This window comes from Mauremys mutica, chromosome 25, assembly GCF_020497125.1.
Source record: "Mauremys mutica isolate MM-2020 ecotype Southern chromosome 25, ASM2049712v1, whole genome shotgun sequence".
Lineage (NCBI taxonomy): Eukaryota > Metazoa > Chordata > Testudines > Geoemydidae > Mauremys > Mauremys mutica.
Window position 1 is genome coordinate 9,765,943 of NC_059096.1, and position 12,213 is coordinate 9,778,155.

Here is a 12,213-nt window from a genome sequence, read left to right on the forward strand (position 1 = left end):
TCTACTGAATCAGTACAAGAAACCACACCAGATCTAGGATATACAATGCCAGTGAACTGTCGCCAGTACAGAAAACCAAGTGCTTGGATTTTACTGGGGTAAAAAAAAAAATAAAGTGTTGCCCAGAATATGCCAACCCCTAACGGATAAGGCAAGCAAGGAAGCTCTGATCTCTCAGCTGCATGGTCTATGAGATGGGAACTGTCTGACGACATTTGGGGAAGACACTTCTGCACTGGTGAGTCTGGAAGGTCACCCTTCTGAGAGCACTATCTGAGCGCTATGTATTGCTATGAGGACCCATAAAAGCAACAGATGAGCAAGTTTTTCCAAGTTAGTTTTTGGTGCCATTTACTGAGCATCACAAAGGAAGAGAACAAGAGCAAGGAAATGTGCTGGCCATCTATATGAAGGAAGATGCAGCACAGGAAAGCAAAGGCCAAGCAGGTCACAGAAACCAAGTGCTGACACATGATGGCACAAGGGCTTGTCCAGAACAGGAAGGCTTCTTTCTGGAATTTTACTTCCTCTTAATGCTGCAACTCCAGGAGGCAATACCCATTTACAGAGCAAAACCAAGAATTTCAGTCCCTTCTATGCTGCAAGCTAAGCACCCAGGTTTTGGAATGGTACCAACAGACCTGGTTTGGCCAATTGGAACTGTTCCTTGGTGGCCTAGAGAGGTTGCTAACAAGAGGTAAGAGGGTAAACACATGCCATTCTGCTTCATAACGTACCTGGTTTAAGGTCATAATGTATGATGGGCGGTTTGATTTCATTTAAGTATTTTAAAGCATTCACAATTTGCATGATAATAGATCGCGCCTCTTTTTCGGACATTAACTTGTGCTGTTTCAGATAGAAGTCCAGATCATTTCCCTCACAGTATTCTAACACCGTACAGAACCTGAAAGCAAGAGAACAAACACCAAAATTAAGTCCCCTGAGAGAAACACTAATATTTTGTATTTCCTCTTCCATGTAAATCTCCTCAACTAGGTCATTCCCTGTCAAACTTGTACATATTTAGATGCCTCCATCACAGACATACAGGAAACAGGTTTAGATCTACATACAGCCAAATCGGAAATCTACTTTTATCAGAGTAAAACTGATTTCCAGGCAAAGCAACACGAATGCATTAAAAATAGCTAGTCTTCTTGTACATGTGTTTTCATCATGGACGTCCCGTGTTGCACCTCACTTGGGCACAGGATTGTGCTAGAACTAAGATCTGCTGAATAATGGGTATAAGAACACAGGAACATAAATGCCATAACCGATTAGACTAGACTAATGGTGTGTCTAGGCTACTGCCAGAGGCAGGATATAGCACTAAACCTTCAGAGAAGGTGTAATAAACCCCATAACTGACAACTACACAACAGTCTGCCCATAGGGCTACACAAGACCTAACTGATCGGCCTTAACTCGGTCAGTTAGTGCATGACAAACTGGGGTGTAGATCTCCTGTGTTCCCCGCTGCAGTGCACTAAAAGTTCGTTAATGTCTTTTGCATACTACTGTTTCAGAGAGCAGTAGGCAAAGTGCACCGAGAAACTTCATGTGTGCAGCAGCAGAGTCCATGTGGACAATTCAAACACAGCAGGCTGGAGTGCTGCAGCCTTGCACCCAAGCTTGCTGTGCACGGTGTAGCCGTACAGACACGCCGTTTGGGGCTGGATTATTCCCTGAAGCATGAGGGTCCCTTATACACTTTTATCCCCTATTACGCAATTGTGGGTGTTCATTATCCATATAAATGGATAATCCTTTTCTGATTCCTAAGCTCATGTCCAAATGATACTCAATGATGACAAGATCCACTGTGTAAAGTACTGATCCACTCTGACTGCAGGATCACTAAGCTTTGCTGGAAAGCTTTTGACTAAACACTTTGTGGGGAACTTGGCAAATGCAGTGCAAAGGCACATCACTTACGAGTCAGTATCCAGCGAGAAGTAGTCATAGAGTTTAACTATTCGAGGATGATCCAGTTCTTTGTGAATTCTGTACTCTCTACACGCATGTCTGAAAGGCAAGGCTCTGGGCATTAGCAACAGAGATTTTACTTTGGGTTCTACATTAAGCGCTTTAGATATAATGATCTCGGCACAGCTCTCAGTGTTCCACATTCACACGGAAAATTATTTTTACCATTCAGAAAGTATTAAATATTCTTGGAAACCAGGCGGTACAGTTTTTTGAAAGCACACTCCCAACGTGTCTCTGGGGAGTTGGGAACGATCTTAGGGCTTTTCTTCTCTGCATGAGTGAGGCCAAGTCATTATATAGAGGAGATAGCCCCTTATTAAGGGGAAAGAAAACTTACAGCACCACTGTTGGTCCAGACTCTAACAGAGCACTGATTTTGCAAGCATCCACTCACTTTTCTTGCTCATTTCAGACATTTCTGTGGTGATACTAACAAGGTGGGAAGAAGTGGCTTCACTTTTGCAGCAAACAGTGAGGAAGGAGAGGAGAAATTCATAGTTTCATAGATTCTAAGGCCAGAAGGGATCACTGTGATCATCTAGCATGACCTCCTGTATAACACAGGTCAGAAAACTTCCCCAACATAATTCCGAGAGCAAATCTTTTAGAAAAATACACATTATTGGTTTAAAAATGGTCAGTGACTAAGAAACCACCACCTCCTTGGTAAATTTTCCAATGGTTGATTATTCTCACTTTTAAAAATTTACTCCTTATCTCCAGCCTGCATTTGTCTAGCTTCAACTTCCAACAACTGGATCATGTTATATTTTCCTCTGCTAGACTGAAGAGCCCATTATTAAATATTTGTTCCTCAGGTAGATACTTACAGACTAATCAAGTCACCCCTTAACCTTCTCTTGGTTAAGCTAAATAACATTGGGCTCCTTGAGTCTATCACTATAAGGGATGTTTTCTAATCTTTTAATCATTCTCGTGGCTCTTCTCTGAACCCTCTCCAATTTATCAATGTCCTTCTGGAATTATGGACACCAGACCTGGACATAATTTTCTGCAGTGCCAAATATAGAAGTAAAATAACCTCTCTATTCCTACTGGAGATTCCCATTTGTGCATCCCAGGATCATATTAGTGCTTTTGGCCCCAGCATCACATTGGGAGCTCACATTCAGTTGACTATCCATCCGTATCCCCAAATCTTTTTCAGAATCACTGCTTCCCAGGATAGAGTTCCCCATCCTCAAAGTATGGCCTACATTCTTTGCTCCTAGATGTACACCTTTACATTTAGCTGCATTAAAATACATATTCTAGTCAATATCAATAGATAGGAACCAATTCTCAGGCCAAGATGGGGAAAAAACAGCAATGCATTGTTCTGCTATCTCGGCTTTACAGCACCACTTACTTGTGATAATTCTCTTTTTTCTCATCTCTCCAGTTTTTATTTAACTGGTGAATTTTCACAGCTACGTATCTCTGTTCTGTTAAATCAAATGCCTACAAAGAAAAAGCAAGTATCAGTAGAGTTGAAATTTCAAATTAATACTGCAAATGTGAACAAGAGATTCCACACTAGTGTCCCAATGCAAAGCAAAGAATAGATGGCAATATGCGGTAGTTAGTGTCACTGATGCTATCAACTACACTGAATACAATTTAAGAATCTGTCCTTTAATTCGCCTGCCAATAAGGGAGCCCAATAGTGTAAGACAATTGGTGATTTTGGAACACTAGTCCACCCACTGGGATCTAGACTGAGTGTGCCAATCATTTCACACAAGCCAAACAGCCAGGAGAGAGTAACAACCTTTACTTGATTTGAACTGGCAAGGAAGGCTCTCTGCCATGATGCCTTGAGCCACCAAAGTCACTTGTACTTAATTTAAAAAAAATGCATAGGACATATATTGGTTTAATACACATTACTAGATGTTATATCGCCAGGTCGAAGTTGTTTCAATCCATTTGTGGTTGGAGAGCCAAATGGCTCAGCTGCATAGCTCGTGCTGAAATTTTTCACCCCTTGGGATCTTAAAGAGCATCCCAGCACAGACAAATGTTGGAATTCTGCTGCTGGATCAATGCAGTGTTCCATCTAATCCAGGACCCTGTCTGAGCCAGGCGTTTTGGAGCACAGTGCAAGACATCCCATTGTATGCAGGTGTGGGATAATCGTGCCCCCCACCCAATCTTGTTCTAACCCCTAATGTTAGAGATTACCCTAAATCCTGAAACATGAGGTTCAATGTCCTTTTTCAAACTTAATACTATGGCTCTAGATAGTCTAGTTATTCATTGAAGTGCCCAATACCTGAGTTATTTTAGTTTAGTTAATTTGATTCTAATATTAGTCTATGAACTACAGAGCACATATGGGATGCTTGGGGAAACGGATGCTTTCAATTTATTTAAAATTAATCTCTTAATCTCTCCAATTAGCAGCATGGCCTAGTCTAAGTATCATAGGTCTTGATCTTGCAAAACAATGTCATGTAAATAATCCGTACCCATGTTCCTAAGGACTGTTTGTTCAGCATGTCAATGGTAGAATACAAACACTTTCTAGACTTAAAAAAATGAAGGCTGTGCCATATATGCCTGGAAATTATTTTCCTTTCATTTACAATAATGTGTCAGATTTAAAGCACTACTGTGCCGTTGCAATGTAGCCATTTCAAATATAACTTTTTAAAGCAGATTTCTAACACTTGTTTACGTCTCAAGAGGTATTTCATGTCATTCTCCTAGTCATACCAGTGTGACATTCCCAACAAATGCATGTTTCAATAAAATCTTGTGGAGAACAGAAACTAAATATCAGGTCTGCTGTCTAAATCAAAGCCAGATGCGACATGTATTTCTACATTCCTTCCCCCACAACCACATACACTCTTCATTTGAGAGAACAAATGTCAGATTTCGCTTACTGAGTATTTCTATGCAGACTCAAAATACAACACAACAGACTAATTCTTCAAACTTACCTTATATACCTCACTGAAGCCTCCTCTACCCAAAAGATGTAGCAAAAGATATCTGTCATTTAGCGTTGGATGGTCTTTAAATCTGGAGAGGACAATTTAACATTGACAATGGTAATGCCATCTACTAATAAGAAGTCACAGCTATTATACAGCTCAGAGAGGACACTTCATATTAAGCCTCAAAAAGGTGGTTATTTATGTCCAGTTTTCAAACAGCTGGATAGTAATTTATCAATGACACTGCAAAAGCTTCCAAAGTCATTTGTAAAGTATTAAATCCTACACATTTGACACGCAAATGCTTTTAAGTCAGCACAGTACTGTATATCTCAGTGGGTGGCAGGATATTAAAAGCAGAATTAAGCATGGTGCATTCCTGTTACCAAACAAATGTATCCTAAGAGAATTTAGCGTTCCTTGAGAAGTTACCATCTGACGCCTATTCTCTCCCCTACATGCCTCCCAGTGCTTACTGTGAATTATCTTCATTGTGTATCCTTTTCAATTCCCTGATATGTAGATTTCTAACTCTCTCTAGTCGTTCCAACTCCGCCTGGATCTCTGCTTCTTCCTGTATGAAAAATGATGACAAACAGTTCAAGACATTGGGTAGCTAGTTTCACCTGATTTATGGACACACTAACTGGAATTTAATGGTACATGACTGGTTTGGTAGAATGAAAACTGTGGATTATAGCCAACTTCAAGATAACAAGTAGGAGGGGGAAACTATTGGGCTGTTTTGCTTGTGACTATTCATCCAAACTACACATGGGAGTTGGTACAAGTTCCTCCTCTTTCCTGCAGCCAATGTGTTAATTATGTTTTCCTCAGTTCCAGCAGTTGGGAACACAGTGATTAAATGATACGCTTTCAGTGAAAACAAAGTATCCTAGAATTGTACAGGAAGATTAAACAGCAGGTAATTCTGAAAGTTTGAAGTGTCTCATGTGGAAACTAATGAGTATCACTGATGATAAAAACAGCCAAGACCCGTCTAAAAGTTGCACAGATTCTGGAACAGAGCTGTAACTTTATATCTTAAGCAGCATCTTGATATCTTTTCAAATTTATAAAAAGCCCAGTGGTTTCCAGACGAGCCACAGAAAACGAAAATATCTCCAGGAAGTGGGAGGATGTGGGCTACCCAGAGCTTTGGCTTTCCATGCTGCACGTAGTTTTAACTTCACCCCTGAAAGGAAGGGAGATTCTAAGTAGTTGATTCTGCCCTTTTACTCAGACCGTTGAATCAGGGTACATAAGCTTTTACTGACAGCTTCCACCAGGTTTCAAATTATACGTGGATTATCACATTAGACTCCACTCCTTTTCAACTCGTATTCTATTTTCACTGATTAAAAATGAGCCAGTTCCCAAAGGTGGAGGAGGGTAAGCACAGCCTCAGACAATGAGACAATCCTAGAGCATTACTTCATTTTCTGTAAAGGTCAAGTTCTAAATGGATTCTTCTGTTCTGGGCTACATGTTACACGGACAAAAAGTGGACCTGTGATTTCCTCCATTGGTAGGAATGGAGGTAGCTACAGGATAAATATCGCTTGAGCTCCATGTCGTCTACTCTAGCCTTGCCCATAGTAGATACAGAGGACATGGTGTGGTTTACATGCAATTGGCCCTGTATACACTGTAATACCCATCATTGCAAGCAGCAGTGGAAGCAATGCTGGGTAAAAGAAAACTGAGTAGCGTAGGCAAGGCCTTCACATTCAGGATGCGATTGGTAAAAGCAGGATTCAGATACTGGCCAGTGAAAACACTGAAGGCCAAATGGCCCATCTGTCTTACTCCCCAAGGGACAGAAAAGCTACTCTCTTTGAAGCCAGATGCTACAAAAGGAGTTTCCTCAAATCAAAGCAAGTAACTCCACCCCATCCCTATTTTAGTGTTAATGGCAATCTGATCTGGTCAGGAAACTGAAAAGATGCTTGAGAAAATATTCTTGTCTAGTTTTTGCTGAAGTTGTATCGGTCAAAGTTTTCTGAGCTGCTTTAATAAAAGACTATAGTGACTAAAGAGTTAATAAGGAAGCAAACAATTACCTAAAAATAAGTTTGTTTGCAGAGAGAGCTCCTGCTGATGCCAACGAGAAGGAAAAATGTATGATTTTATAAGGGAGTATTATTATCCTGAGTTATCAAAGAGCGCTGAATAGATTTGTCTAGAGTGCAAGCAGGAGACTGGTTGCTTGTTGTGGCAAAAATAGAGAGTCACACTTGGTGGCGGGGAATAGTACGGGGTATAAATATCATAACTTTAGTGAAAGAAGTCGTGGCACCCAATATTTTAATTCATAGGCTTTGTCATGAGAAAGTCATATTTCTATTACAAATTAGACAATGGTTTAAAGAGCTTTTAAAAAAAATCCACACTTCTCTCCACTGGGCTCCAGTAAGCTGGCTAAGCCCATACATATTCCCTGCCCCCTACGCTGGACATATGCTGTGCTCTGTAGTGGGCTGGCTGGGGTGACCTATAGGGGTCTCATTTAAAAACCCTGCAGATCATGGAGGTTATAGCTATGACAAACATACAGCCTTAGTAGGAAGCTCTGAACACCTCTCTCCTTGACACTATTGCCCTGGGAAATACAGTAAGAACGCTCATCTGTCAGACAAGTTACAATGGCCTGGACACACACAAGGAGTTAGGCCGTGTGCTGCTGAACCTCATGATGCCCAACTTTTAGGTGCCAGGAAAAATCAGTGTGATTCACAAAGCCTGAATTAAGCACCTAGGTTCCCTACGCAGCGAATGGCAAGAGAGACAGACCCCTCAGAATGGGATTCACAAGAGCCAGCACACTAGGCAGGGAGCTGCTTGAACTAGCCAAGGAGAGATGCCAGGAAGAGAGGTGTACCCTACACCCTGCCCCTCTCAGGGAGATGGGCATCTAAATCCAGGCTGCAGAGGGACACCTACCTCTGCTGGATATTCACTCTTTGGAGTCTGTCACCTAAGCAGTTTTGCAAGAAGCCAGAGGAGCAGCACTTGCCTTGGATGCGGATGAGGTGGATGCCCTCATCAAATCCCCTCCCCACTCCCAGCAGAAATGGGGAAATTCAACCTGCATCTTCCATGTCCCAGGAAGCGCTTTCAACACTGGGCTAAAAGTTGTAAGGTGGGAACCACCAGCTCCTTCTCCTGGCGAATTCTGAATGGGACCTGATCCGGCAGGTGGACTCTGAGTCCGCCTACTGGATTGGGTCCAGCATGCCACTTTGGTGGCTGAGCGCCTATCACACTGGGGCTGAGGTGGGATATGCACATCCAGATGCCTAGAGCAGCAGATCCCAAACTTTTGAGGGTCACACACCCCACTTACCCCTGATCTGTGCCTTTCCCGGGCCAGGAGCGGGGCCCCGGCTCTGGGGACAGGGACGACACAGCCAGGGGTAAGGGGCCGAGGCTGGAGCCGCAGCTGGGGGAGGGTCTCAGAATGGGGCCGCGGCCAGCGTGGCCCAAGAGCAGAGCTGCTCCGAGGCTGGGGGCGGGGAGGGACTGGGTGGCGCTCCCTCCCTCCCCTGTGGGGGCTGAACCAGGCCCACTGAGCCCTCCTGGACTTTCCTCCGCACCCTCGTAGGGGGGCACCCCACACACTCTGGGGACCTCAGGCCTAGAGGGAGGCAGCAGTATATGTGCCCAGAGGCAGGAACACAGGCACCTGGGAACTTTTACTCTGAAAACGTAGTGAATTTAGGAGCCTACAGGGTTCAGCAAGAATTTTGTGCTTCGCAGTGGAGCCAAAACTGGGATTTATGTGCCTGTCTCCTTTTTTGCATTCGGGCCAATAACTCTTACACAAAGATAGCTACCACTACTGTTCATAGGTAGCTGGCCCAGTGCCTCTTAGAGCAATTTCAGTAATGAGTTCTTTACCTTTTTAAGATGACCTAATCGGAGTTTGAAGATTTCCTCCTGTTCATGATATTCAGCTAACGTTAACCTGCGTACACAAGAGAACAGTGTCACAGGCATATCCAACACATTTGTAAGCACAGTCTCGGTTACAGTTTCAAGTAGCCAGGCTGGTCTAAACAGGACCGCCCGAGGGAGAGAGAATAAGCTTCAATGCAGCCAACTTACCATGGCACTGGTAAATAAAGTTCCATTCTAGTGCAATTCCTGTCCAGCAGATGGACTATTTTCAGCGTACCATGCCGCATACAAACCCATTTAATAATCTGCTCAGCAATAGGAAGGAGCATCGTGTGCTGTATCCTTCAGCAACTGACAGATTGTTTGAAATTTGTATAGCACATTCTGCAGTATCTCTCGTACTGAAGATAGTGCTCAAGTCTTGACATGCTGTAATACAGCACTGTGCATGTCTGAAGTCTATTTCATGGTACATATTTAATTTACTAAGGTTTACTCCTAACAAAGAAAACCAAGAGGAGATTCTGTAAATATTGAACATTGCGTCAGAAACCTTCACTTTTTGAATGTTCAGATTTGTTTTATTTCTGAAATTTAACTGTTTCGCATTTTTATTTATTTTTTTAAAAACCTGTTGAATCAGATCTCATTAGAAATCTACAGAGAACTACCTCTGGGATGCTACATTACATGACTTTCAAACTCTTCAGAATCCCACTGACTGTTGTGTAAAAAGCACACTACCACTTGCAGCTGTCAATGTTAGACCCACAAGATTGATCTGAGGGGTGAGGGGGCAGAAATACATACCTTTAATTCTCTCCTCCTCTTGTTCCCCCTGACAGAAGCCTCAGCTCTCTCCCAACTTCTAGCCACCTCCTCAGCTCCACAGCGTTATGCTTCTCACTTCCCTAGCAACTCAGTACCACGCTGAGTGTTAGAAGGCAGCTCCACTCTCTGAGCTTCATGCTGCTAAAGAGACATCTCTGTGCAGAACAGCTCTGGGCTCTATGCCACATCTTGCCCATCTCTAGCTTCTTCTGTTCCTGTACCGCTCCTGGCATGCTAGAGACAGCCTGACATAGCAGTGGGGCAGGCAAGGCAATTGCAGGATGGTGTATAGCAGCCTAGAAGGACCTTATAAATCCCAACCTGCCCTCCTCCACAAACATTTCCTACAACAATGGCTAGCCCTTAAAACGTAAGAGCCAGGATTACTCAATGTCCTAGTTAATATACCTGCTTCTCAAATGGATGTCTCTTAGGCCTGGTCTACACTATGGGGGGGGGGGAAGGGGTCGAACTAAGGTACGCGACTTCAGCTACGCGAATAGCGTAGCTGAAGTCGAACTACCTTAGTTCGAAGTACTCACCCGTCCAGACGCGGCGGGGTCGAACTCTGCGGCTCCAAGGTCGACTCCGCCACCGCCGTTCGCGGTGGTGGAGTTCCGGAGTCGACTGGAGCGCGTGGGGAGTTCGAACTATCGCGTCTTGATTAGACGCGATAGTTCGAACTCCGAGAAGTCGAACTCACCGCGTCGACCCGCGCGGTAAGTATGGACCTACCCTTAGTGGTAGCTATAAATTCAGCTACAGTTGAACAGCAAGTATAATTGGAATTTGCCTGCTTTACCGTTGTCTGAACAAGCATTTAGTCCAATATTCAGGATGTAGGTTCTCCTTGTAAATCCCCCTTACTGCAAAAGATCACTACATTCCAAATTAACAATCTGTACTAAAAAAATACAACCAATACCATCAATGTTTACACAGGGACTCTGAACAAAAAGTCGCGTGGCATATTGGTAGTTCTTCCTCGGAGAACAGATTACAACACAAGCTCTCAAGAAACAAGCTGACCTGCATTTAAACCAGATCCAATTAATCCAGATTGTTCTGTAATCTCAAATTTACTTGGCTTTAAAGAAGCCTTCCCAGATTGAACACTGTTTTCAGCAAGCTTTGACAACTGGTTGCTATTGTAGGATTTGGGGTACCTGAACAACTGAATAAACCAAATGTGGGTTGTGTGTAAGACACACACAGCGTGAAACAGTGAAAATCTATCCATTTTAGACAAGCAATAGAATGGCCATCACTGGATTAGTATGTCCAGAAATAGCTACATGCTCACTTCTAGTATTTTAAAAAAGCCAAGGAGGCTGGAAAATAAACACTGTCCTATTTAATATAAACACACTTGAAATACACAACTTCCATTCTAGCTGAGAGCTCTGTGACAGCCCGAGCTATGCTACGAACACACTGGACCACAAAAACCCCTACAAATTCAGCTTCCTGCCTTAAATTACAGCCATGTTTACATTATAGATGCCTATTTTCAGGTGGTGACTGAATTTCATAACTACTCTTGGGTAAATCTTGGCTCGATGCTCCTATCACAGGAGGACCTCTCTTCCCTTTTAAGACACCCTAACCAAGATGACATCTGTGCTTTTTAAAGGATCCCAAAGGATTTAGCGCCCAACTCCTGCTGAATCTGGATGACATTTACAATGCACTAGGGTGGCCATTTTTAAAGCACTGAAAATGGCTATTTTTTCAGAGAAGGGATTTGGGAAACACTCAGTGATTATTACTTATGACTGAAGGAAAATCTTATTTATTCCAAGGCCAGAAGGGATCATTGAGACCATTTGGTCTGACGTCCTGTCTCACAAAGGTCAGAGAACCTTCCCAAAGTAATTCTTAGAGCAGATCTTTTAGAGAAACATCCCATCACAATTTAAAAGTTGCCAGTGATGGAGAATCCACCATGATCCTTGAAATGGTTTGTAGGTAAAACCCCAAACTTTCAGCCTGCAGAGCTACACTGTCAGCCAGAAATTGCATGTCTGGGGCAGCCCAAGGAAATACAATAAGATTAATAACTTGCTGCAATAACGAGGATTTATTTTTGCGAAGTATTTTGAAGTTGAAAAGCACGTGAAGGGAATTTTACACGAGTGGCAACGCTACTTTAAGAGGAGATGATGTGCACAATTCTATCAAAACAATACTATTTCATCGGTGGAGAAATTTAAAGAAACTAAAAGAATCACCTACAAGTAAACACTGAGTTAGAAAGTATCAAAATATTACACACTTATTGTGTAGAGCAAAAGTGCCCGCACCCTCCGCCTAAATACAACCGGGGTGCCCAAAATGCAGCTCGCACAGCCTCCCACCCCATTCTCCACTTATCAGACGGGCGGAGGGGGAAGAGCTCGGGGCTTTTGCCCTCCAGCAGGACGGTGGGGCTGGGGGTCTAGGAGCTTCAGCCCAGTGGGAGGCACCTGACGAGGCTCAGGTCTTCAGCCCTGCTCTTGCTGAAGCTCCAAGCCCCGGCTGGTAGCTCCTGTGGGACTGAAGC

At 43.2% G+C, this 12,213-nt stretch overlaps 1 protein-coding gene across 4 annotated transcripts in view; it reads right to left on the reverse strand.

Annotated features, from left to right (window-relative positions):
- The window catches only part of TLK2 (tousled like kinase 2), a 55,961-nt gene that overhangs the window by 9,257 nt on the left and 34,491 nt on the right, over positions 1-12,213 (reverse strand). For all 4 annotated transcript variants that reach the window (XM_044999648.1, XM_044999650.1, XM_044999647.1 and 1 more), the window contains 6 exons: positions 8,841-8,907; positions 5,417-5,514; positions 4,944-5,025; positions 3,365-3,456; positions 1,942-2,031; positions 738-907 (listed from right to left, as the gene is read on the reverse strand). In XM_044999648.1, coding sequence (XP_044855583.1) covers positions 738-907; positions 1,942-2,031; positions 3,365-3,456; positions 4,944-5,025; positions 5,417-5,514; positions 8,841-8,907 — 599 coding nt within the window. The remainder of the gene's footprint in view (positions 1-737; positions 908-1,941; positions 2,032-3,364; positions 3,457-4,943; positions 5,026-5,416; positions 5,515-8,840; positions 8,908-12,213) is intronic.